At 45.9% G+C, this 27,701-nt stretch overlaps 2 protein-coding genes across 2 annotated transcripts; both read left to right on the top strand.

The window, feature by feature from the left end:
- Nucleotides 1–289: 289 nt before the first annotated feature.
- Nucleotides 290–2,115, top strand: LOC121599270. Its single transcript, XM_041926959.1, has 3 exons — nt 290–709; nt 781–1,029; nt 1,110–2,115. The coding sequence occupies exons 1-3, from the start codon at nt 427–429 to the stop codon at nt 1,664–1,666; spliced, it is 1,089 nt and encodes a 362-aa protein (XP_041782893.1). The 5' UTR covers nt 290–426; the 3' UTR covers nt 1,667–2,115.
- A 4,508-nt stretch (nt 2,116–6,623) lies between these two features.
- LOC121598221 (tubulin beta-1 chain) lies at nt 6,624–25,171 on the top strand. Its single transcript, XM_041924772.1, has 2 exons — nt 6,624–6,928; nt 23,744–25,171. The coding sequence occupies exons 1-2, from the start codon at nt 6,872–6,874 to the stop codon at nt 25,028–25,030; spliced, it is 1,344 nt and encodes a 447-aa protein (XP_041780706.1). The 5' UTR covers nt 6,624–6,871; the 3' UTR covers nt 25,031–25,171.
- The last annotated feature ends 2,530 nt before the right edge of the window (nt 25,172–27,701 follow it).

Raw genomic sequence — 27,701 nt, 5'->3', positions numbered from 1 at the left:
GCAGATCGCAGATAAGCAAATCGGTGACAGGTGATATCTCTCATCGGGGGGCGGCAACCGGGTCTTGCAAGCGCAAAGAACCTTTCCATTTCCAACATCCACAACGTCTAAAGATCACAAGATCCATCAATTCTCGCGCGCCTCTGGCTTCCCTGAAGGGTGTGTGTAGTGTTGTCTTAAAGGTTTTTATTTGTTTTATTCCGCTCCACACACACTTGGTGTCTGTGTGTCTCTTACTTCCTCCGAAGTTCCCGATTCTCCCCCCACAGCTTGGGTCCTCTATCAGTGTTTGCTTTTTGAATCAGTGTTAAGAATTTAGGTCATCCTAAAAGTGTATAAAGGTACGACCGCTTGCTGGGCTGTGTTTTAGTTTCTTTAGGCATCAACGCCGGGAACCATCAACCACGTCAGCGGAACTTTAGCGGGATGTTTGTACGACAGAGTATCAAGAGGCTGGCGCTGCCCGTGGCAGTGGCCATGGTGTTGATGCTGGTGCATCATGCCCATCCGGTCAGTGCCGATCGGTTTCAGGACAACATCTTCTTCAACTACTACAACTCTTCGGGAGATCTCGTGCACATCTACAACCTGGCGGAGAACAACACGTACGAGTACGACGACGAGTGTCACCCGGGCGCCAAGTATGCGATCGTTGTGTTCGGGTGGAAGATTGACTGTGAAAAGTACTTTGTGCAGGATCTCATTCGAAGTGCGTGGTAGTGGAGTAGAAAGGGATTGAGAATAGGGAGACGTCCCTCTAACTCTATTTTCAAATTCTAGATCTAACCGAATATCGTGGAGGCTGTGTGATGTGTATGAATTACGATCGCTTTGCGCAGCTGCCAACATACGCCCGGCTGCGGCGTAACTTCAAAGACATCTATGGTGTACTGAAGCAGAAGCTAGAGTTCCTCGAAAAGGAAGGCTTCAGCCCGGACAATGGTTTTCTGTATGGGTTTAGTTTTGGAGCTCAGGTGGCACTGGCCGCCGCCAAAGAGTACGGCACACGCAAAATCAAGGAAATAGATGGTAAGTAGTCCTGTCTTTCGATTAGCCTTGTTAGGTACTAACAACTCCCCAACATTTTGCTCTCTCCCTTCGTAATCCAGCTTGTGACATCGTTGGCACCGGCTTCGACACCACAGACGTCAATGCGCCCAACCACCGTACGGCGGCCAAGAACGTGCAGTGCATTCACACCAGCCGGAATTATGGCACGCGCCATCGGACCAGCTGCCATCAGGATTGGATTATGGGCGACTGCGGTATCAATCAGCTGGCAGCACCCCTGTCCCCTTGGGGTTCGCACGGCGTCTGTACGCTGCTGTACAACGCGGCGTTCGAGCATGACTTCTTGGCCCGCGCCAAACCATCCAACTGTACCAGCGAGTCCGAGGTTCGGTCGTGGCCCGAAGGCTTCAAGATGGGGTACAACGAACAGCGCAAGGCCACCGTACGGGGTCAACTGTTTGCGCCCACGTTTGCGGAGTTCCCGTTCAACGTTAATGTGACGGCTAACTCCAACACAACGACAACGGTGCGTCCGCCGGCCAGTGCGAACGATATTGAACAGTTGCCAGGGTTCGAATTCCGCTCCGCTGCGAATGAGCTGCTGCTCGAGGGAGAGGGGGAAAACAACGAATCGGATGAGCAGGATGAGAGCTAAACCAGGGACCGGGGCGGGTCGAATTGGGTGCGCGCTAACGTTTAACGAACCGAAAAACTAATGCATTCTACGATTTTGTCGCAAGTACCGCAAGCGGTTGCGGCAGCGAAGGAAAACCGCACCAGCGGAAAAGGGTGAAAGAAAGATAATCAGATCAAATGCTGGTGTGCTGGTGGGCAGTTTTTGGAGTAGTTTTGTGTGTGCCTCTGCCTCTCTTTCTCGCTGCAATGGTGCATGAATGGAAGGAGAACACGAATTTCTACGGCGAATTTCAGTTCGCCCAAACGGTTCAGTTGTTCATTGATTAGTTGTGCTCAAAATCGTTTATTGATTGCAGTATTGCAGGCTTTGCCGGTCTGTCGAGGGTAGTTTTTTTTAGCAGCAATAGAGGGAAAAGTATTATGAAACAAAACAGGAATAAAATAAATATTATTTAACATTATTCAAAACAATTATGTGACATTCATTTTGAAGGATTCAGTAGCAGTCAATCTTGACTTATTAGTGCTGGACATAAAAATTAGGCATGTTAATGATGACATGAGAAAGACGCCCAACAACTAAAAACAGAAATAATCAAAAACAATTAGCATTTTGGCTGGACCATCAAGACTATCTGGTTAAAAAATCACTCCAAAAATCCGACAAATAACAAGCATGATGTTACAAGAGTAAACCAATAAGTATGCATAAATAACCATACTAGAATGTTTAAATTGAATTGTCATTGACCAACTTGATCAATATCTAAAATAGGACTACCGTTTGTTTCCAATATTTTTCCAAGCGTTCTTCAAACCAAATGATTTTGATTCTTTTGAGATGAAAGAGAACTCTGAGCTTTGTGTTAATTTTATATGGAACTTGATTTATGCGTTTTTTGCAAAATAGTGACAAATATTAAGCAAAAATAATGTATTGGATAAGACCTCGTTTTTCTTAATTACAAAAAAATAGAGTTTTACTGCATCTATTCATTAAGAATAGATTTGATTTTTTTGTATTTCAGACCACATTCTAGGCTTTTATGCATCAACAATATTCAAAATTAGTGATCATTTTTATTTGATGTGGTAAATTATAAAAATAAACTTCAAACGTTCTACGAACAGGTCTTTGTTACACGATAAAAATGTAAAATATTGGGCTGGCCATTCAAAAGGAAATTGTTTTACACATATTTCATAATGTGTAGGTTAAGTGTACCAAGTATGGCTATATTATGTCATTAAGATGCCGATTTTACTCCTGTAAAAAACAGTATTTGGTAAAATTTTGAAAGTCAATTTGTTTTTTTGAAATCTATAATATGTAAAACACGATAATATGTGTTTTTTTATTTTAACTCAGTGTTTATCAATATAATAGAAAATTTCGATTTAAAATTTTATCTAAAATTACCATTTATGGCTATAGTGTTCCTAACAATTCGCCATAGCTGTACCAATTGTGGTTGTAAGCCAAAACTCGTGGATATTTTACACCAAAAGTCAATAAATATAATAATGATAATAATAATAAATATAACAACAAAATGATGATTCTAAGATAGACATATGGTAAGGTGCTTAAAAATTGCGAATATCCTACAGTGCTGCTCTTAGTAAAATAATAAGAGATACCAAACATCTTGGCAACACATTTTAAGAGGGTGATATTTAACAAACGGAAGTAACCAGCATGGAACTAATGAAGCACAAATGTTTTAAAATGTTCATAGTTGAAATAAAACATCCATCCGTGGTTTAAGCACATGGACTGCAAATAGACTGTTTTAGAGCGAAAATAGTGTTGGGTATAGTCATAATTGATGCTGCAGCCACACTTGGTACACATATCTTAGTTTTTAACTTTTCCTAAAATATGGCATAATTAAACATGTTGACGTCATCTGTTAGGTTAAAAATTCAAAACACTAATTTTACTCGAAATTAATTATTTTTAAGATTTGAATGTGCATGCAAATAAACCACATACAAATATAATGCCATACAAATAAGCTGTAACAATATTTTATTGTAAAATTTCGCTGATTATATGTCATAATCGTCTATCACATTATCGATGCACTTAAAAGTCAATTGTTAAAAATCGTTTATGCATGATTTATCATTAAAGACAGCATATTATCACCCTTAATCCAGCAATGATCATCAACCAACTTGGAATGATCACCATCACCGGCAGATCGGCGGCAGCTTGCCCGTGCATCCTTAACCTTTCTTCATCGAGTACGCACGCACGCACCCCGGTGTTTGCAGGTCCCGCATATGGTCTTACGCACTAATGAGCTGCACATATCATCTTTTTTCGGACAGCCAGTGCGCCGTAATGCAATTCCAATGCCGATTGGAAGGGATGAATTTATTCGTCATTTTTCAAAAGTGATTACGCGACCCGTGGGGCAAAGCAAAATAAATCGATTCCGACACCGGCGGCACACGCAGCACATGTGATGGCGTGGTCCATCGAATAGGTGCGAAGAAGCCAAATCCCTCTATGCACTATGGATCCGCCAGCCGAGCCGAGACCAACTTGACTGAGTCACTCGGATGACTGTGTTGCCGTTACCGTCATCCGTCCGACTGAAATTGTCGTGGGCCTCGGTCGAACGCGACGTCTCCGTCGTAGGCCGTCGAGGGGTGCGCGTTTCCGATTTGCCGTTTTTGTCGTATTAGGCTCATTTGTGTGGTTTTTTCGCCTTTCCAACTAATGGTTTGCGGCGGCGGGTTGACTTTTGCCTTTGGCTCTCTTGCCAGCGTATGCCAAACAAGGCCCGTCGCGCTGGATGGTGGTGCTGTGCTCGGTGTGTGTGTGCATATATAATTCTGCGCCCACGTACACCTTGCCTCATGGGCATGGAAAGCACTCTGCACCGAGTGCCTGCACCGTGTTGGCTCTGTTGGATTTCACAAAATTAGAACAAACAGCGAAATGAAGACCTTGGTATGGGGATTTCGGGGCGAAACTTCAGGAAGCAAGATCTTCCGAGTGTCTTTCAATGTTCAGCCTACCCAACGTCCAACGTTTGATATCAGCTGATAGGATATGTTTTGGGAGATCCTATTCTTGTTCCAAATATCCGAACAACAAGATCTTATCTTCTTCTTCACCATGGGCCATTAACTGTTCGTTGAAATAAAAGCTCCAAAATGGCAATCAGTGGTGCTATATTCGACCAAATTAGACTTATTAGTCACGCAGCCCCATCTGGGGGCCCATAGTGGCTAACAACGACAACAACAACAGCAAACCGGTCCCACTCACGGCCGTGCACCGTGTTCCGCGTGTCGGAGGCGGTGTAGGCCTATACCGTCCGCACGGTTACGCTTGCGAGTAAAAGGGAAAGAGGACACTTTGGACTCCCCCGCAGAAACCGGAGTTGCCGCCTACGTATATCCACCCAGGTCCAGACACCACCGGCTATGCGACTATGACCTCATGGATGTGCCCGAGAAGGCAAAAATATGAGCGAGAGAGAACTTGGGGGAGAGAATCGAAGGCGTCGATGAGCGCATGAATATCCTGCAATCCTTTGACCTGGTTTCCATAAAAGGCAAATATCTGGTCGCTTGTCCAGGCGGCCATAACCCCCTCCCTCGATGTCGCTCTCACCACCCACGTGGGAGGATGATGGTACAATATGATTTTGCTCCTGTACGGGGTGTGTGTGTTTTAAGGGTGTTTTTGTTGAGGGCCCTCGCTCTCCAGCAGCAAAAGGGCTGCCGAATCTCTAAATCTCCTAAATCATATCTCTCGGCCGTCTGGTACGCAGACTCAGTTCGTCAGCAGTGGTGTAGGCCTGTCTTATTCCAAGACGAGGGGAAGGAGGGATAAAAACCCACTGTTTAGCTTGTGCGGAGGTTGGTTTGTTGTTGTTGGGCCTGTCCACGGTTATGCTGCAGCACGGTGGGGCTCGAACGGCGATGGCTGTGGGCATGTTAAGGATGTTGTAGATGCATATGATGTGATTCGGTTTTTGGTCCGAAACGATGAAAAAATTGCATTTTATCATAAACTGATTGTAAACTAATAAATTTGTTCAAACGTGAAACACGACAGATGACCTCAGTCCTGCTTAAAATCAGTGTTTTGCTACAATAATTCATCCCACAATAAATAAACTCAATAAATTTAACAAAAAAGACATGCATTTCCAATTCCAATTAACTGACCTATTACATACATGATAAGATAAGTAATTTGAAGGCTTAACTAGAAGACCTCACTACACCTGGTATAAAATCAATATTAAATAATTTTATTAAAAAAATGAGAATAACCTTCTTACAAATATTAAAAATAAGCCAACAATAAATATCGAAAGCAAAAAAATAAATCAACAAAATTGGCCTTTTCTCCCCGAACGCAAAAAAAAACATTACTTCTTATTTTCCCCCCCGTTGAACGTTTCTACAACTATGCACTCAACTGTAATGCTCACTCTCTACTAGCTCACTCATACACTCGCACCGGCTTTGCCGGCACTGCCGTACCGGTGTGTGCGTGCGAGCCTGCGTACCGGAGCGCAAGGCATCACGCACACCAGCGCACACGTGCGCACCCTTCTTCCTCTCGAGCCAAACGCGCCTTCCGAATGAATCAAATCGATCATTTTACACTGACAAATCGCCATTATAATCAGGCAGCACTGACGTGAGTGTAAAAAACAGATTGAAAATAATCACAAAACGTGTCCGACGATGGAAAAATCCTTTCCTTCAATGGCTAAAAATCGATAATTCGGCTACACGTTGAGCGTACGGGCGGGGGCTCTAGGTGTGTGCATACGTACGTACGTACACCACCACACCACGTCACACCGTCAGCGCGCTCTCGCACGCGTGTGTGAGTGTGTGTGCGTGAGAGCGAGAGCACCATCGCCCGCTGCGTGTTGTGGAACGGTGTGCGAAAGCGGGGTAACCGCACCGCACGTTAATATAAAGCGTACGACGGGGCGTTGTTCCAGAGCAAAAAGCAGTACCTTCGATTCCGAGAAACTCATTTCGTGTGTCTTCGTCGAGCAGAGCAGACGTGTGTCCTCCCTATTTCTGTCCTCAGCAGCCAGAGCGAGCGTGTGTGTGGTGTTTGTCTCAGTGTGAACCTTGCTGTTTGTTCCCCGAATTTAGGTGAACGAACCTCCCGCGCGCCCAAGTGCACATTTTCTTCGCGAAAGCCTCGATAAAAAAACACTTCACCGTCAAAATGAGAGAAATCGTCCACATTCAGGCCGGCCAGTGCGGAAACCAGATTGGAGCTAAGGTAAGTGTGTGTCTGCCGCAGACGGTGATGAGATGAAAAGTGTGTGTGTGCATGTGTGTGCAAAAATGTCCCGGAAGCGACTGCCGTCGGCGGCAGCGCCCTGGGAAGGAGGACGTGTAGAGGGTTTAATTGGCGGTGGAGTGTGCGGTGTGTGTGTGCGTGCTTGTGGGAAAATTGGCTTGTGGGAAAGTTTTCGATGCCGCGGCTTGTGTGAGAAAAGTTAATGAACTCTCCTTCTCGCGGGGCCTTATTGTGTGGGCACGTGGAAGCAACAGAAAAGACAGATTTTGTTGGACAAAATGGTCGCACTGTTGGCGGATGAGGAGATGTGAGTGAGAGGAGGAGTGTGTGACCCTGTGCGGTGTGTGGACAAGTTCTTTTTTCTGTATGATGCGATTTCTCTGGACCGCTCCGTGCGTGTGTGTGCGTCGGTGAATCGGTGCAAGTCAGAAAGAGACAGAACATGCATTTCTTCCTTCAAATCGCTCAAAGGTGCTCTTCTGTTGTGTGTGTGTGTCACACCTTTTACAAATTTAGCTAAAAAACTAAGTTTTTTCCCCCGGTGTGTGATGAGATCATGCAAATATGCAACAAGAGTAACAGAGAGAGAGAGAGGGAGAAATGCGGCACAAGTGTGCCAAACTGCTGACGTTAATGCCGTGGCCGCCTCCGCCGTTTCTCTCGTGTTCCCCAATACCGCCGACCGGCTCTGTGTGTTTCAATCAAACACTTCCGGTTTGCACACCACCACACCACCTCTCTCCCCATTGCGTTTGTTAACCTTTTTGTTTGCTGTTGTTTCTCTGCGGCTGTCTTGTACACCGGATAGAGCATCGGAGGGCTGGCAGAAGGGAAGAGACAGGAATTGCACGAAAAAAGCACACACACACACACCCAGCCTACTGCCTGCAGTTCAGAGATGTAGAAAAGAGTTGTTAGTCCGCGGCTGGTGTTGGAGCAGCAGAATGAAAGCCGTTGGAAAGCCAAGGGGAAAATAACAGGAGGAGAATCAGGGGGAAAACCCGCAGAAGCGTGTAATTTTCCAACCGTGTTCTTCTCCACCGATCAGGCTTCCGATGGCCTGATGGATGAGATGGCGTGTATGTGTGTGCTTCATTCTCGCCCCACAGAGAGACAGAGCGGCCATTTTGGCAAAAGTGTTCTTTTTGCTGTTTGCTGCCTCCGTTTTACGGTGTTTCTTTCGCCGGAGAAGAAGATGGGGCCTGTTTCTTGGCTGGTTGGCACTTGCCAAGTTGAGGCGTGTGTGCTGAGGCACTCTGAAGAGGACACCCCAGGACTGGTGGAATTTTTGAGGTGTGATGGGAGAGAGCGTTCAAGCAAGAAGGCGCAGTTGTGAGTGCGCAAGCGTCCCTTTTTTTTAGAGGGCTGTCTAGGTTGGACCGATGGAAAATGAGGAAACTCTTTTCTTTCATGGAATACAATTCTTATGAAAGAGGAATTATAATATTTAAAGAATTTCTACTTGCTGAACGCTTTGAAGTCATTTGAATTTGAAGCCGCACGCTCTCCATTAACGGTTACATTTTTTTCACATAATGCGGGCATGAAGGAGAGGCGTATGTTTCATCTATTCATGTGCGCGTTTGTGTGTGTGTTAGTGCTATAGGCTTCCCTGAATATGCTATGAACAAAAAAAAAAGCACAAGGAAGAGAATAGGAAGAGGAAGCGAGAACGGGGAACAGAAACCAGCCGCCGCCAGTTCTATGGCCAATAGCAGGAAAGGAATAGAAAGAAGCATTTGTACATGTATGCGTGCTGGGGTGCGTATACCACGGTAGAATCGGTTAAAATTTGAAATTTGAAAAAAAATGAACAGCGTAGCCTAAGCTAGTGGCGCTTTTTTGTGGTTGTGTTGCCAAGGAGAGAGCAAACAAGCTGGCGATTAGAGATCGTTCCACGTACTTGGAAGCCATTCTCGCATTGCAAGTAGAAACAAAAAAATGAACATAAAATAACAAGAAAATTGCCTCATATTGCAACATACACTCCGCATTTAGAGTCTGATTCGCACTCCCTGGATGAGAAGAAAATAAGAAAAAATAACCACGAATCACCAAAAACCCGCTTTTGCCAACGCGCCAAGCAAAATAAGAATAAAAGAGATCATTAATTCAGAATTGCCTTGGCGGATCCCGTTTGTGGGGGATCATTCTTAAAAGATCGAGTCCGGATCGTGGAGCCGGGAATTAGCATTTTAGCATGACGATGAAATGGGAATTGAAGAACCAAGAAAGACACATTTGATAGTCAGCCATGTTTGAACAACATTTCCAGAATAGGTAGGATCAAAATACCTTCCTTTTGGAATGAGGCAAAGCCTCAGCTCTGGCGGCTTTTAGTTACAAATACATGAGCGCACACAGACATTTTTACGTCCACTGAAAGTGTGTGCGTACGACAACGGTTGCTCCGATCTCTAATTCCAGCCATCATCGTCATCCGCCGTCAGAAGGGCTGGTTCGGTTAATAAACCGTCATTTGAAATAATTCCACGCGCTCTCTCTCTCTAAATCAACCGGCTTTGAGTTACACATTTCGTAAAAAAAAAAACAATTACACACATTTCGCCGATAACGCTCTCAACGCCGCTTTGTGTGTACGGTTGTATGAGTGTGTCGATCCTCGTCTAAAACGCCGTCGGCCCGTGTGCGCGCACGGCGGCGTACCTTTTTGTTCCCCTCTTTCTGTGTGCGTTTGTACGCAAAAGTTTCCGTTAAATTCAAACCATCAACACGGGGCGCGTGTGTTTGTGCACAGCAAGCGGCGGCGGCGGCAGCAGATGGTACGCTTGTGATCGCCCTTCTCTGCGCTGCTGTAACTGTCATTTTGGAATATGTTTTGAAGCCCAACGGCGGCGGGCGTTACATTTGTGACGCAAGGTAACGCTACGGTGTGTTACACCCGTGGCGTTGGTTGAAATTCGACCGAAAATTGCTGTAGAAATGAATATTATACTAAAACAGGCGCTATTTAAGCAAAAAATGTGAAAATCGAATTGTCTTTTCAAGAAGCAGCGTAGGAGCGAGAATTAACGTATATCAATGAAAGAAGATAATTTCGGATCGTTTTCAGATCAAATTTCACATTGGCTTCCCCTCCTCTAAATGAAATGAAAAATGCACGATCTTTTCCGTGTTTGCTCCCTCCCCCCACTGCAGTCCCCATCAATCCCCCCAAACAATTAGCCTTCCTCGCCGAGGAGGGGTGTCCGTAAAAATCGCTCCAACGACGATGACGACGGCTGCGCTCCATTCGCAGCTCGTTTTCGGCGGGAGTAACCGTTTTTCCCGTTAAATTTTACGACCAAAGACACAGATATTTTTAATTCCGTCTCGGGTGGGGCAACACACAAGCCAGCAGCATGGGGGAGAGGGAAAGAGTGCAATTAAACATTTTCCATTCGAAAATCGATTGCTTTCCGAAGCTAAAATTAGAAGAAGGGCAGGAAAGCCAACGACGACGACGAGCCAGCTGGGGAGTGGAAAAGAACACTTTCTTCTCTAAATAGAAGGCAAAAGAACACACAGAAGAAGAGGCGCGCAGACCGTGGTGTTCCGTGTTCTCCCCAAATGGTGTCAATTTGTCAAGTATCACCCCGACAGGCAGTCAGCCGCAGCATGTTTTCTTCCTTTTAGACGTTCCGTGGGGCGGCGAATGTTGATCTTGATCGTGTTGGAAAAGGAAATGCATACACCCAAGGCCTGTGTTTTTTTAATCGAAGACGCGAGACGGCGACCATGTTGGGTGTTAATGGTTTGACGTTGTCAGAGGAAACGTTTTCCTCCGTCTTTGGGAAACGGGTCTATGTGCGCTTCCTCGGCACGACGATGACGCGCCTTGGGTTGTGTTGTGATCATGCTGTGTCTTTCCCTGGCTAGCCAGCCACAGCTCCACCACCATCAAAACCCACAAAACACACCACCACACGCATTCTCTATCGGGGGTTTGTGTGAAGGTTCTAATTCCATCCAGGCAGCAACAGCACACGCCGCACGCACCTAGAAGGTGTAAACCTTTTTCCTTCGTGTGGTGTATTCTCTCTAATTTTAGCTGCCACGCAGCAGAGGGAACTCTAATCCGTAATCCGTTTTTGAAGCACGGGGGCCTCGCTTTTCTTCCTGGTACTGTGGCTCTTTTACCTTCTCCCGTTGGTGCACACTTCACTGTGCCTGGCCAACGGGTCTTGGATTTAGGACCGTCTGCTCTATTTCTCATCGAGGTGTGGTGTGTGTGTGGACGACGACCACCACCACCATCACCGTTAGCCTTCAACTGTCGGCATGGTCACGTTTCGAGGCCGCTTTGGTGAACTGTGTGTATTCCTTCTTGCGGAAGAAAAATCGAATCACACCACGTTTTTCAGACGCAGCAGCAACCATGCGGTGTGTGCTGCATTTCGAATTTTGGACCGGAAAACGCACGCCACTGGCGAAGGCGAGTGTGGAGGGGGGCTGGCCGGAGTGATGAAAATCGCAATTCGATTAGGCACAAGTTCAAGCACAAATCTAACTGTGAAAACGGTCGAATTGGAGCTGATTTGCTACGCTTTTGAAGCAATGGCAATGGGGCGGCATATTCAGAGAGAGGATTTAATTCCTTCACGAACAGCGAAAAATGCGATCATTCGAATGAAAATGATTAATGCGCGCTCCCCAGGGAAGCGCAGGGGATTAAGTAAGACCAAGTCCACGCAAAGACGACCTACCTGGAAGGTAATTCATGATGCGCATTTCAAATTAAACGCGTCTTTGCCAAAGTAACACACTTTTCTTTTAATGCTTCTTCTTGCACTTTTAGGTATTTTTGCTCCAAGCAAACGAAAAGCAGGAAAAAAAGCCGCGTTTCTTTGCGGTGCCCTAAATCGGGAAGTCGTCATCTTCGCGCACATTTCTTTATGCGAACGGTTGCGCAAATCTGCAACTACCAAAACGGGAGCAAAGCAAGGGCGAGACACAGAGAGCGTGCGCTTCGCTAAATAAAATTTGCACAAATGAACGAATGAGGGAACACGCGAGCGAGATTCGCGCAAAAGAAAAGACAGCATGCGCGCTTCCGAAATAAAACAAAAAGCCAGAAGAAAAGCAGCGTGCCCAAGATTAGAAGAAGGCCAAATGTGGCATACGAATTACACACGATCGCGGGAAGAAATGGTAGACCTTAAAGGAGGGTGGTGGCCTTAACATTCAACTACTACCACACCCCACGCCTCCTCCACACCACCATCCCACGGCCGCGGGGGACAATGGAATGTGGCCGTTTTGCTATACGAGCTTGTTTCTTTTTTAAATGGCTTTAGAAGGGTTTGAGGTGCCCAGCGAGAGGAAGCCCACATTCATACTTCCCTTTTGCGCGCATATACGCGCGCAAGTGGGTTGGGTGTGTGGGCTGCTTTTCTTTAACCGGGAGCAGCCCCACCTCTGGAATGTCGTTTTTCGAAAGGGGCGCACACTGTGGCGTGGATCCCGTTTTTCCGCGCTTGTAGCAAATGTGTGTGTGTGGCGCAAAATCTCTGTCCAATTCTCTCTCTCCCAAACCCGCGGGGAGGGAAGAAAAGGGCGGATGGCGCGCAGGCTAGTTAGCCAGTGAGGCGTGTAGCGATTCCTCATTCCCGACGTGTGCGCAAGAAGAACGCGCAAAGCCGGCAGCACTGCTGCTGCGCGCCACGTCGTCGTCTTTTCTGGCGTAAAAGCAGCTGCCGCCGCAGCCGCCACGTTTCATTGGCCCCATGTTCGTTCCGTGGGACACACGGGTGGGAAGAACGGTTGATGGAAGGCGCGCGATCCTAAAGGGGGTAATATAACTGTACTTTCTCTCAACTCCCCAACCTGCAGGCGCGCGCGTGGTCTGACATGCTTCTTTCTTTTTGTTCGTTTTGGACGAACGGCGCTCTCAGACTTCCATCTTCTCTTAACCCTTTTTTCGTGAGGTGTGTGTGTGGTTGCTTTGCTGTGTGCAGTTTGGATCTTCTAGCCGTTCTTCTGCTTCAATGCAACGCAGCAGAGTGAGTCTTTGGACGGGTTGAACATCTTGAACGTCATCGGCATTATGATGACGGGCGACGGCTTACAGAGAGGCCCATTCTGAAGAGTTTCAAGACCTGCGTGTGTCTTCGACCCCGGATGTTGGTAATGGGGTAAGGAGCAGCAAATGTGTAGGTAATGTACAAAACGATCTGTGTTGGCCTGTCCAGCTGTCGTGTGTCTAATTCTGTTCCGCTTGCGGTCTTAGAATGGAATAAGAAAACAGAGAATAAGCAAAGGAGAATTGTGATGATGATGTGAAATTGGAATTCTAGCTCCATGTTGTTGAGTGCGCCTTGGAAATAGATGACCATCTGTGTGTAGTAGGAACTTGTTGTATATGGACCGTCAACTTCGAAACAGAGCAAACTTTGTTCATGGCGTCTCTTGCAAAGAGAACTCAAATCCGCTTAATCCCGTTGGTCGGAGCCATAATAAAATGGTGTACATGCCCCACGGGATATTGTGACTTCTCTGCAAAGAGTGCATGAAAGGCTTTGGAATGTTATGGAGTGTGTTGGTGGTGATGTGGACTGACCATAATCTCCTCCACCCATTTTTGAATGGACCCCTGGTGAATTGGTGGGGTCCATCAACTTCTTTTTCCTTCCCGACACGAGCCTGACCTCTCTGTCATCACTGCGCTTCAGCTGAAAGCTTAAGAGAAAGAGGTTTTTCCTGATGATGGTGATGACTTTCTTCGTATCATCTCGCTAAGCGAACGGGCCTCGCTCCTGCACCTAATCTTCACTCTTTATCATTTCCATTTGATGTGGGAGAATAAAAAGGTCTCCTCTTAAGTTAAGCTAGCGGGAAATTTTTCCCAACCAGTGAAGAAATATCTGACCCTAACCTTCCACCCTTAGAGAGATCACCTATTTTTCTTCGGCGCCAGTGCTCTGAACCGGGTTTTCCATTTTGTTGATCTCGTTATTGGATGTGCTTTTCCAACCAGCGCTTTTTCTTGTTAACGGGAGGCGGTGATGGGAACCTTCGTTTTTAAATATTCCGATGTCGGGGTCTCTCCCTCAGAGTGTTAGGCCTCTCTAATCCACCTCCAAGGGAAGAATAACTCCAAAAGCCAGATGGGAGATGTGAACTTTCTGGGACATCATCAGAGGAGTTTCTCTTTTCACACTCCGCCGGTACATTAAAAGCATTGAAATGTGGCTAAGTAGAGTTTGATTTGGCACGATTTTTACCCATACACACCCCTCGGGGGTACCTTCAAACCTATGTTTTGCTTTTCTGAATTTTCCGTGGGAATGGGAACACAAACATCACACACCGTTTTGGAAGGTGCTGGTGTGGGTACTTGCCATCCAACAAACACCTTTTTCGTGCGGCACCAGCAGCAATGTGGCGTGGTGGTGTCCCATGACGCTTCGTTTACCTTCTCTTTTCGGTGTTTCAGATGTTGGATCCGCGGGCGTCTTTTTCATGGGACTGTTTGCTTGAGTAAGCGATCAAAATAGAGCAACAAGCGCGCACATTTTTAACAGCTTTTTTTCTAAACATTTGCTCTTCTTTTTCCCCACGAAGGAGGGGAGAGAAGCACCTGCGACGATCCCTAAAAATTTGTAGAAAAGCATGTTTCAGATATGTGTACGTACGTCATTGTATTACAAATAACCTCCTCTTATTTTTCCCATTAGAGTGAAAGCGAGTAAGAATCCCAATTGGAAAATCCCCGAAATTCACGGTGTAGGCCACTAAAACGTCATCAACCTGCGTCAAACAAATTGTGCGGATGAGATGTCCCCTACAGACGCAATATAAATTACTGCAATATTTTTCACCTTGTTCTTCTCTCTCTCTCTCTGGAAGACACGAAAAATAACTCAAATTATATCGTCGATAAGAAGAAACATTTCATCGTCTGTCTGCAAATGCCATGCCGGCTCGGGAGTGTGTGTGTGTGCGTTACCTTCTACGTAGTGCGCATGTTTTACCGGCTTTTTGCACGAGGGGCCAGTGCACGGCATGTGCGCATGTGCTCTGAAATCGCCTTTTCGCGTTTAAGAAAGGGTTTGATTCATATGCTCTCACACACGTGATATTGTATCGGGGTGCACAAAACGGTTTGGGGAATGATGGTGATGATGATGGCCAACAAGAGCATGCTTGAATCTTCAACATGTTCGGGACTGGTTTGTCTGCCATTGAACCTCTCCTCTCCGTCTCCATCTCTTCACTTAATCCAAGTGTCTGCGAAATGTTGCAAAATTACTCACAAAGCGTGTTATACAAGTCTGAGTGCTGAATAGCGCAGCAGTTATCGAAGCGGCACAAAAAGAGAAGAGAAGATGCAAAAATCCACAACAGGAAACACACTCCTTGCGAGGCATGGCACGAGGGGATGCAAAAAGGCAGGATGAATATTGCTTTTTAAATAAACCGATTATCTCACTCAACGAAGCATGAGCCCTTGGCCGCTGTGGCGTGCTCCTCTGTGGTTAGTGGAATTCTTTCTTATGTTCAATAATCTTTCCCTCCTTGCCCCATTTGTGGTGTGGTGGTGGCCCTTGATGTAAGAAAAAGCCAATATTTATTGGATGGAAGAGGCCCCTTTCTCCTTGGCAACAGTGTGCGGAACAAAAAAACGAAGACTGCAAGTGCAGCAAAACGGAAGAGGAGGGAACGTCTTGGAATTCGCAACTGATGATTGAGATTTTCAGGCACTCAAGTAGCATGTGGATGATGATTGGGTATGCAAAATTCAATTGTGAAGAGAGTGTACTTGTACGTGGGTAAATATGATTGAAATATATTCAACATAAATCTTTCATGGTAAGAGTGAGAAGGAAGGAGATTACATTGCTAAATGATTATTCCCCCGTAACGGATGCATTAATTTCCTTTTTTACAGCTTCTCTATAATCTTTTATTTTATAAATTGCTCACACACACAGAAAGAAAGGCACAGCCAGCGTATGTGCTGTTCCGCCTATCAATTATTTGAAGAAATCACGTCATGGATGAATGATCTACTCTCCTCCTCTCTGTGAGGTGAAAGTAAATCAAAAGCACCACCACGAAGACGACAAACAACATGGGGATGGTGGATCGAGATCGAAAAAGGCGTGCAATTCATCGTTGTCATCGCATTTCAGCTTTTGGCATAAATCGATGATGGGGATGGGGGGAACATGTACAACATAACATGTCTCTTGTTTCCCGCTTCGCCCAATTGAACTATTGAAAACGCTGTCCCGAAAGATGGCGAAAAAAAATACAATAAGTTGTATATCCCTTACTTGGGAGAAAGTTTTACCAAAGTCTTAAAACAAGCAAGCGGCAGCATATGGATAAGGAAACTGGTTCGAATATTATTGCACTCTCTTGTTTTTGAGCGGTGGAAGTCGCCACACATCGAACGCGATCAGTTGACATATTGAAGCTGTCATGTTTTGTATGTATGAATACGTTTTGTTGGCGACTGTGTAACACACAGGTATTTCACTGCTTTTTATTGTCCAAAACATTGTGTCTCGTTGCGTTGCCATAGCAGGGGACAGCAGGGTGTGTCTCTTTTACTTTATGGTGAAACATGTAATCAGGGTGAAATCAAGAAGGGAAGCCGTGTTCATGAATCACATTTGTGTATGCTGAGTAAACAAATATTTCTATTATTATTGATCCAACACAACACTCGCGTCTTTACCATAATGTTGTGAGTCATCATTCACCATTCGAATTCGGCGACCAACAACAGGAAGAAGCAATTGAATATTTCTGATTTTGTTGTGCCCGATGTGTGATAATGGTCAAAACGTATTTTCTTCATATTTCTTATGCTTTCTATTGCTTCCCCTAAATGAGCTCTCTATCCCCTGAATATGGGTTTCTTCCCGAATAGGGGGCTCAAGCTGAAGACTATCGTCTCAACATAGTTTAGAACAAATTGATTCCTATTCCTTTTTTGTCTTTTGAACACTTCACTCTTTTCAGCATAAAAGAGGGGAATGAGAACGGATTATGGAAAATTATTGAAGCGTGCAGGAATAAAAGAGACCTCACAAAAAACCAGAAAACTATTATAGATCCCGATTAACCCCTTCAAACACCACGACGATACATTGAGGGAGTGTTGGCGTCAGTTCACCGACAGTGAACGTTCGTTGCTGTTTGACTTAGATTAGAAAAAGTTCCCAGTAAGACACAGAACCACACCACCACACCTCTTCTTTGATGTATGTGTGTGCATGAAGCGCATCGGCGTTGCCATGTTACATCCGCTGCTCGAAAAAAAAAGCAATGGACAAGCTATGAATTATGAACCTTCATGCTGTACAATATTTTTCACAACAACACACACGTCTCTCTTCTGTCGGTTTGTTTGTTCTTTTTATAATGTTTTATGTGTGGCTGATATGGTATTAACAACCGCTCCACCTCCAGAGGTTTAATTGGGCTTTCGTAACTGTTGTTCGATTTATGGCGGGGAGTAGTGCCATATGAAAAAAAAAATCGAATAAGAAACCCAAAAAAAATCGTCTTTTCCTCTAACGGGAGGTTGTTCCAACGCGCGCACGATGTCACGCTTGTTTGATTCTTTCCTGTGTTCTCTACGGAAACGATATTTCACCTGGAAGAAGTAATCGGCGCGGCAGCCTTACCGTCTCAAATCGTTGCAGCTCCAGAGTGTAAAGAGAAAGGTGTGTGTGTGTGTATTCCTCTAATACTCTCCTTACCTCTTTTGCTCTTAATTAGATCCGTTTCCGGTTTGCCCTTTGGGTGGCGCAAAGTGGCGGGCAGCATGAATAATTTCTTTTCTCAATTATATATACACAGCACACACGAACACACACACACACACTGTTGTGTTCTCCCCTCGAAGACATGAGTTGGCAATTAGAGAAAGAATTTCCGCTGAACCATTTGTCTCCTCATACCACGTGTGATGTGCGGTGGGGCCTGAGGTGCAACTACCGAGTGAAATGGCTTTTTTCGATCAAATATTTCTTTGAAAAAGGAGATTGTTTGGGAAAAGTAAATAACCAAAACATTGATGCACCACCAAGCCTATTTTGAAGGGCGGCGAAAATTTCGAAAGTTTCGTTCCAAGCGAGGAGGATAAGCTGCAATAAGAAGCGATTATTAGCTAATTGCCTTGATTGGTGCCTCGTGCATCCGACAAGTGAGGCGTGTGTGTGCGTTGCTTGAATCATTTGAAATTCCAATTTAATGGGAAGTGCATTTTCTTCTCCTTCTCCTATATTCCTCCGCCCAATCCTATATCAGATGTGGAGAGGGCCCGCGGCCAGCGCACGGTCAATTGGAGAGGAAGATTTGTTTCTTCTGTTGCTGTGTGCCACACGCGTGCATTAGAGTGGAGGCACAAGTGCGCAGCAGATGAGGAGAAATAGATGGTTTGGGCTGTGCAATCAAATCTAGTTGGAAAATTATTAGTGTGTTTAACCCTTAATTGATTCCGAAAGTGGCGTCGAAGTGTGTAGAGGGAGAACTCCTTCATCCGTATCTGGTGTTGTGGGGAGCAGCGCTTGTTGAAAACTATTTTTGAGCGATAAATGCAACCCGCCGCTGGCCACCAAAACTCCATAACGAGAGGAGGGGTCATGGGAAGAGGAAAAATGCCTCCTCTTGTAGTTGTCAGCATTCCATCTCCTTTCCGTTCCGTGATGGACGGGGATATGATGACGTCTTTCCTTTTGGAAATGCAATCGGCTTTTATGCGTCCGCCCGATGGCTTTCACCCTAGAGCAAAGAGAGAGAGGGGCTGCGACGTGAAGTGTAGTGGTTGATGATAAACATAGACCTATTTTCTCTGCTCGGCAGTTAATTTGACACGAAACGGCCAAGTGGTGTATGATGACGTTAGCATACCGGCGCGGGGTCAGGTGACCGATTGTGTGGGAAATGGAAAGCATCATCTTCTTCCTCAACAGAAACTGAAGTTTGTATTTCAGATTTGAGGACGGGATCTTCTTTTTCTCTCTCAGTAATGGCCGCGCATATGTGTATGAGCGCACACAGAGCAAAAGATTGCATCAAGGAGAAAGGGAAGGGCCTGTTCATATGCATTTTCTGAAATGCTCCCGACACACGGGAAATGGGTAAAGTGACAGGTGCGCACGGTATCTTCATCTTGATGAGCCCCGATACACACCTATCTACGCCACTCTTTGGAGCACTGTTTTGGGTTGGGCTTTTCGGATGTGTCAGTGATGTATGAGGGGGCACCCTTTCCAAGTAAATAAGTGTTTTTCACCTAGGTCACACACTTCCCGCGTGCCATAAATTTATTCCGAAAGGAAATTGTGGAGGGGTTTTTGTGTAAATATGCGTCCCACCATAACCACATTGTTGTTGTGGTGAATGACTCAAAAAATTGGAAAGCCCCTCAAGTGTGCGACGAACCCAAAGCAAGCGAGAAAGGAAGGAAAAAGAACGTCGGTGCATGATTTTGGTGTTTTCATTGGAATTTCTTCCATTTTTCGTCTTTGCTGTAGCAATTGCCGAAAAAAAACGTATAATTGAGCGACATTTATCATCATCATCACAATGAATGAGGAGAAATCCAATGAAAATCACATCCAACTTAATACCGAAAGTGACAAATTCGACGGAGAGAGAGGGAAGGCAGTCTTCGGTCACTATCTTTTGATATTGATCGAGCGAAATGATGACGACGATATCTTCCAATTAATCAAAACTCAGTCCTTCACCCTCTTTCGCTCTTGGAAGATGATTCTAGAGTTGCTTTTCTCTTTTTCGAGTGACATTTCTCGTTGTCGCCAACTTCCATTTGCACCAACAATGTGCGATTATCTTATAATTAAGTAGACGAACAAACTAGAGTCGCGTTATCTGATTTTACTGTTAACGATAAAAACAGCATGCACATGCATCAAAAAAGGAACCCGCTGCTGGTGCTGCTGCTGCCTAACCTTTGCTAATTTTGTTGCCGAGGTGTGAAAAGGCCTGCAAAATCTACCTTTAAAAAAAGCGCACCTTATCGCGCGCGCCCTCACTTGGGTTGTGTGGCTGCCGTCCGTGTGTTTATTTTTGTGATTTACGAGAGAACCTGCACAGCCTATTCGTGTGAGCGTGTTACAACCACTGGAACTCATCATCGCCTTATCAAGGTGTTGGACGTCGTTTTTGCTGCTTTAAATTCTCTTTTCATTATCGGCAGCAGAAGGTGGAAAAGTGAGTAATTTGCGCTCAACGTTTGCTTCGTGAAGGTTAATTTAAATATAGAAATACGCTCAGCGTGTACAGTTTATCAAGATTTGTAACTTAAAACACATAAAAATCATTGCAAAATACTTTCAATCATCATTTAAATACACACGAGTTGTGGTTGATGGTGTAATAGTGAGAATATCAAGTAAGAAACTGTGGTGACATCACACACAGTCGTTTTTATTCTCCTTAATTGCGTGCGCATTGCGTTGTGGCGTAATATGCTAAGCGGCGGCTGGGGGTGGACGTGAGACACTAGACCCCGGCACATGACAATCTCTCTCAATCATTTCTATTTTCTTGCTGTGCTTAGGTCATGCCTTCAGAGGGTCATCTTTTTGCCTCAGCGACTGTTCATGATCACTACATTGTCGCAGAGAGCCTCTACGAGAGCTTGTGATTGTATGTGTGTTGGTCGGGCCTTTTTTTTTGGTTGGTGTGTTCTAGATTTTGCTGGCACACAAATAAACAGTTCAGTATTTTTTTTTTTATGAAGAGGAGAGGGTGGTGCAATGTTGTCATATTGATAACGATCACCGACAACTCTCCCCACACCCGCACGCGTGTTGTCAGTCGGACGCGTATGCACATTCCATTTGCGCTCGCCTCAAACGCACAATTGAGTTGACAAGCAGGCTTGGTGGTAGTAGGACCGGTTGTGTCGTAAACGGGAGGAGGAGAGGAGGGGTCTGCTAAATTATCGCGTTCCGTAGATGACATCATCGCGAGAAAGAAGGCACTGTGGTGGTAGATCGGTTCCACCTCTCCATCCACACACTTCTCCAGTCGAGTAACATCATCATCATACAGGGAAGTCTGTCTGTGTATATTGGCTCGTTAGAATGCCGTGATGCGAAGTAAAAATGTGCGATAATGTTGGGAAAGTGAGTAAAGTGGGATTTGGAGAGGCAAAAAAACGCACAAAATAACCCTGACATAAACTTAATCTTTTCTATCACAGTATATGAGTCAAATCTGTGTTGAGCGTGTGGTTGCGCTCACTCAACTCGAAGCTCGGAAGTTGCTTCTCCATAAACGGCAAACAGTCGAGTCCCGCGCGCCACACTTCTGCACCAAACGCCACGTCAGCGCTCGTTTGTTTTGTATTTGTTTGTGTGTTATATGCAAATTTTGGACTAACATAGTATGTAGAGAGAGACGCCGTGGGGCGTTTTGCTTGAGTGCGCGCCGGAGAATGTGTTTGTGTGTGTGGCGTGCGCTTTTACGGTGGGAACACATTTTTTCTCCATTTATGGACATCCGACCGACCGAGACGCCTCTCGTCTCGTGCCTCCTGTGTGCCAACACACCATCCCTCTGTTGGGGTCTTTTTGCAGGCGAATATCTCGCTACATTTGAAAGCCTCGCTCATTGTGCCATTAAAAAGATAGCAAAGAGGGGGGAGGATAAGGGTGAAAAATAAATTTAAAAAATTGTACCCAAATTCTCATATTTACTTTTTAAAAAGACCTCCGCCCTCCAAAAACGTAGTGGTGGGGTGCGAGGTTAAAACGTGGAGCGGGCTTTTGGCCATAAATAAATAAAATATAGTGCCTTTTTCTGCTCTTTTCAGTCAATTTCAATGTTATGAGAACGGAATAATATACTCCAACTTTTTAAACAAAAAAGGCACACATATCCGTTTCGCAGTTCCTCCAAATGTCGAAAAAGTTGCATACCACCGCAGCTGTTGTATTTCCCAACGGCTCGTAGCTTGTGTGAGGTCTTCCTGTTGTTTTGTGGCCGTCGTTTTTTTGCTTTTGAAAGGAAATAGCATAATCTTGAAGTACACATACAAAAAGAAGGAAAGCAGCAAAGAGTCCGTATAATTTGCTGCCATGGTGAGCGCAGGCGAATCAGTTGCCACAACAGTCGCGACGGACGACCCTCTCCTGTCTGTATAGAGGGAAAAACCCGCACAACCCTCTGGTATTTATTGTTAAGTAAGGGGTGTTGTATTTCTTTCGATATTTATCAGAAGACCCATTCTTGAATTGAGGCTATCTTGTTACAGCACACAAACCTTCGGTGGGAGTCAGTAACACATGGCGAAAGAGAGAGAGAGAGAGAGAGAGAGAGAGAAGTGGGAGGTCGTCTTCGTATCACCCGTTTCCTTCACCGATCGAATGTTTTATGATTCTATCATTCCTTGCCTTTTTGTATCGCAGAAAGAGGAAGACGTCTCGCGTGGTATTGTGGTCACTAATGGGTACTTAATACGGTCATTACTAACAGAGAGGGTAGTTGGTGAGGTGTCTAAATCGCCCTGAGTTGAATAAAGGACCCAAAGGTGAATACTCTTTGCTCACGACACGCAGGGGCCTTAATTAGCTTTTTCTAATAGCAAATCCAGTGTGCTAGATTTCTTACTGGTAGCAAAAGGAATCACAGACCCCCAGAAAGGGTTGCAAATACGACTACCAAGAGTATTTTACCCCCTCTTCACACACACGCACACTTGAATAAGAACCTTGCGACAGAATGTCGCTGCTCGAAAATGGTCAGTGGAAAAGTCCTCGAGACACACGATGACTCACTCTCGTTTTGTGACCACCTTTGGTTGTGGTGGAGTAGGGGTGACCTCAGGAGAGGATGGAAATGGGGAAAGTTCATCGTCCTGAATCTCTTCCAACAAAACCCCCCTTCACGGCCACCATACATTCGGTGCGTGGTAAAACGGGCGTCCTTTCTATGGTGGAGCATGCGCCATTTAGAAGTTCTCTCCAAAATTCTCGTCCTGTGCTCTCTGTGACGTGTATGGTGTTCGATTTGAATCTCAGATTGGGCCTCAAAATGCGCTAATTCAACTTGGAGAGAAGAGTGAAACACACAAAAAGAGAGAATATTGATCCAACCTTCGTGCACGACGCCACACGGTGCTCTGCGTCATACACTCTGCTTTACGTCCTACTTTTGGTGATTTGATTACCTACCACACGGACGAACACTTACCAACACCCACACAACAGGACATTTGGAAGGCTTTTTACATGCTCCTCTGTACCTCCAATGTTGACCACTTCCTGCGATTGGCCTCTGTCGCCACAAGCAACAGTCTCGCCGTCTCCATCGCGCGCCGTTGGATGATGAAATATTCACCAGACGATGGGTGGAAAGGACGCGTTTTTGGGGCTATTATGTTTCAACGAATTTTAATACTTTTGCCCTCGATGAACACAAAGAACCAACGTCCTTTTAAGCACATGGTGACTGCCCGAAAGAGGAAGAATATGCAAGAGAAGAGGGGAAATTAATTACTATCCGGTGCATGAGGTACATAATAAATCAAGAGGGATTGAGGGGTTGTATACTTCCTGATACATAATGGTATGACTCATCCTGTCACTGAAGTTGTCCTGACGAACGAGTGTGTCGTAAGCGTGTAACATTGGATGAGTCATTGAGCGAAAAAGGCATTACGGTCGCCTATCTTATTACCTTCACTCCTCCTTCTTCGACATTTCCATGCTCAAAAGTACTGCTACCATTTCCAAACTCTTCAAATGTGTCCCAATTATTAACCTATCTTCTTCCCTTTCTTTGCGTCTCTTTCTCTCTGTACAGTTCTGGGAAATTATCTCCGATGAGCACGGTATCGATGCGACCGGTGGATACCACGGCGACTCAGATCTGCAGCTAGAGCGCATCAACGTGTACTACAATGAGGCGTCCGGTGGCAAGTACGTGCCGCGTGCCGTGCTGGTCGATCTCGAGCCCGGTACCATGGACTCGGTCCGCTCCGGCCCATTCGGACAGATCTTCCGCCCGGACAACTTCGTGTTCGGACAGTCGGGCGCCGGTAACAACTGGGCCAAGGGCCACTACACCGAGGGTGCCGAGCTGGTCGACTCCGTGCTCGACGTGGTGCGCAAGGAGGCCGAATCCTGCGACTGCCTGCAGGGCTTCCAGCTGACCCACTCGCTCGGTGGCGGTACCGGCTCCGGCATGGGCACACTGCTGATCTCGAAAATCCGCGAGGAGTACCCGGACCGCATCATGAACACATACTCGGTCGTGCCGTCGCCGAAGGTGTCGGACACCGTGGTCGAACCGTACAACGCTACCCTCTCCGTGCACCAGCTGGTCGAAAACACCGACGAGACGTACTGTATCGACAATGAAGCTCTCTACGACATCTGCTTCCGCACGCTGAAGCTGACCACACCGACGTACGGCGATCTGAACCATCTCGTCTCGCTGACGATGTCCGGCGTCACCACCTGCCTGCGGTTCCCGGGTCAGCTGAACGCCGATCTGCGCAAGCTGGCGGTCAACATGGTGCCGTTCCCGCGTCTCCACTTCTTCATGCCCGGTTTCGCGCCGCTGACGTCGCGCGGCTCGCAACAGTACCGCGCGCTGACCGTGCCGGAGCTGACGCAACAGATGTTCGACGCGAAGAACATGATGGCGGCCTGTGATCCACGACATGGTCGCTACCTGACGGTGGCAGCCGTGTTCCGCGGCCGCATGTCGATGAAGGAGGTGGACGAGCAGATGCTGAACATCCAGAACAAGAACAGCAGCTACTTCGTCGAGTGGATCCCGAACAACGTCAAGACCGCCGTCTGTGATATTCCGCCGCGAGGACTGAAGATGTCGGCCACCTTCATCGGCAACTCGACCGCCATCCAGGAGCTGTTCAAGCGCATCTCGGAGCAGTTCACCGCTATGTTCCGCCGCAAGGCTTTCTTGCATTGGTACACGGGCGAGGGTATGGATGAGATGGAGTTCACCGAGGCGGAGAGCAACATGAACGATCTGGTGTCGGAGTACCAGCAGTACCAGGAGGCGACCGCCGACGAGGACGCCGAGTTCGACGAGGAGCAGGAGGCTGAGGTTGACGAGAACTAAGCAGCTTTTGGTGTCTGTGCTTGGGTGTATCGTTTTGCGTGCGCGCCGCCGCGAGCCCTGTGAAAGTCATCACCATCCCCCACAGCAGCAGCAGCAGCAGCAGCAGCACCCCCGTCTCCCTCTCCCCGGAACCACTCGCTTTCTTCCACTGTCCCATTCATTCATCAAAACCAGCGCGACAACACTCCCTCGTTCTTCTATACAACTGTCACTTGTTGTGTGTGTGTGTCCCTCCCTCCTGCTTTGTTCTCTGTACGCAAGCAGTAGCAGCAGCAGCACTAAAACGGAGGACAGAAAGCTGCAACGGTTTTCAAAAAGCAACAAAAAACGCACTTCCTTCCCGGAGACAGAGAAACAAATATAGGCGCTTTTTTGTGGGCCGTGTTGGTTCCACTGAAAAAAAAAAACAAAACCTAATTGTCCCTAACCGTTCTTCATTGTTATATTGTAATACGTGCTACACACACCCCCTTTATCATCATCCCCTTTTGGCTCTGTGTTTCGCGCTACTCTTCTTCGGAAGATTCTCACCATTTATTCATCGTCACCGCCACCATCATACGAAACGAACACAAACGCACACACACACACACACACACACACACACGTTATACACGCAACAAAATACACTTAAACAAACCTCCGCCAACACAAAATGGAGAGGATTTAAGAGCAAAACCACACGGTGTATTTTAAAGATCCAGTTGAAGATCAGATCAGTGTCCACACAACACACACTATTTTGACACAAAACTCCATCCCACACAATCCAACGTTGTCCTTGGACATCGGTAGGTGGTGTGTGTGTGTTTGTCCATCATAGATGAGAAAGCTTAAGTGAAAAGGATCAAGGGAAACAAACAAAATCGCAAGCATTTACATCAGAATCACACAGAAGAAGATGCACGTGTGTGTGTGATGTGAGAAAGACAATTGTATTTATTAAAAAAAAGATCGCGTGTTGCATTCAGTGTGAGCTCCAAATCCTTAAAGGAGAGCGAGAGAGAGAGAGAGGTGGTGTTATGTCCTAGTTTTTAAGGCAGGGATGTTAATTCCATTTTCCGGCGTAGGGAGCGTCGTTTTCCCCCATTTCGCCGTAAACTGTTTTTCCACGCACACACTGTGTTACGCACATTGCTTGCAAAACACAAAGGAGTGTTCAGTATTCTAATGCCAACAAATCTCTCCCACTGAGAAGCTTTTTCTTCCTCTGATGCGCAACACAGACCCGTGCCACGCCGTGTTCAAGCGTGTTGTGTGCTTTGTGGTCGTGCGTGAACGCGAATCTAATTGCGTATGAAATTTAGAGGAGAGTGACAAAACACAGAAAACATCATCGAGTCGTGTGTGTGTGTGCGGGCGTGTATCCTACACGTTTTGAATTAATGCGCTCTCTTCCCCTCACTCCACCTACATTCTAACCATCTCATACACACTGCGGCCATCCCCCATTTATGCGCGCCCACACTGTTCTGTATGTGTGTGTGTGTGTCATATCCACGGTCTCTTGAAAAGAAGAAAAACTGTTACTGTTCCATTCCAGAATTTGTATTTTTTACCCTTCCGTTTACGCTGAGAGAGAAACAAATGCGGAGAGTGCGTGTGTGTGTTTTTTACATGTACCAGTAATATGATTTTTTCTTTTTTTAAATTAAGAACCCGCTCTCCCCCGGCTCTCCTTTGTGTTCTTTAATCTGTGGGACTTCGGAAGAAACATGGGGGAGCAGCAGCGCAGTGTGTAGTGTGTAGGGGGAGTCTTTTCGAGGGCAGGGGAAAAAAACATCAGCAAAGAGCAGCGCTTATTATAAATCGAACCAACAAACGCAGAAGAAAGTGGAAAAGAAAATTAATACCTCTCCTCTAATAATTACCATTCACACGAAAACAAAAAACGAACAAGAAAAAAAGAGAAAACAAACAAAAAACCCGCTCTTGTGTGTTTGAATTATTTCGCCCGATTTTCCTTCCCCGAAAGGGGGGAAAGGAGGTTGAAAAGCAAAATGTTGTATCCGAAGCAAGGGGCTGGGGATGGGTGCGGTGGTGGCTCTATTCGGTGGTTGCTTGCTGTGTTGTGTGGTTTCGTGGAAAATCGATGTCGTGTTTAGGGGCTGCTGTTTGCAAAATTATACTCCAGGTCGTGTCCCCCTTTACAAGAGGAAAGCTTGACTAACGCAGAGAGAGTTCCAGAAACAAAATTATATCTCTAATATACAACGTGTTTACCTCTAGAGAAGCCAAGCAAAATTAAACGCAAATTACACTTAAAGGAGAACCGAGTGTCCGGAGAAAAGTGTAGAAGGAGAAAAAAGGGGAACTCGTGTATCCTTTCCGCTTTGTAATCGCAATTAGAGAAAGAGAAAACAAGTGCTTAAAGTTTAAGCTATAAAACATGTGCCCCCCATTTTTTCCCCCACAAGAACAATCCTAATTGGCTAAGAATGTTAAAAAAAAACGTACTCGTGTGCGACTTATGCGCATTTGGCAAAAATGAAGTAATGCCTTTATTTAACTAATTATTTAAAACAAATTGGCTCCTAATTCTGTCTTTCCCACTTGAAAGAAATGCGCGTTGTTTCGTTCCGATGGGTCATTCGTTAGTCCAGTTTGTCTGTGTTCTATATTTGCACTTGTCCGATGGGTTGGTTTGTCTTGTTGTTTTCCCCTTTGAGAT

This window comes from Anopheles merus, chromosome 3L (assembly GCF_017562075.2).
Source record: "Anopheles merus strain MAF chromosome 3L, AmerM5.1, whole genome shotgun sequence".
Lineage (NCBI taxonomy): Eukaryota > Metazoa > Arthropoda > Insecta > Diptera > Culicidae > Anopheles > Anopheles merus.
Note: the sequence above shows the minus strand (reverse complement) of the source record. Positions and strands in the feature narration are given on the sequence as shown.

Coding starts and splice junctions, on each gene's coding strand:
- LOC121599270 (XM_041926959.1), top strand. CDS start 427: ATGTTTGTACGACAGAGTATCAAGAGGCTGGCGCTGCCCGTGGCAGTG. Junction 710..780: donor TGTGCAGGATCTCATTCGAA/GTGCGTGGTAGT, acceptor TTCAAATTCTAG/ATCTAACCGAATATCGTGGA. Junction 1,030..1,109: donor CAAAATCAAGGAAATAGATG/GTAAGTAGTCCT, acceptor TTCGTAATCCAG/CTTGTGACATCGTTGGCACC.
- LOC121598221 (XM_041924772.1), top strand. CDS start 6,872: ATGAGAGAAATCGTCCACATTCAGGCCGGCCAGTGCGGAAACCAGATT. Junction 6,929..23,743: donor GAAACCAGATTGGAGCTAAG/GTAAGTGTGTGT, acceptor CTCTCTGTACAG/TTCTGGGAAATTATCTCCGA.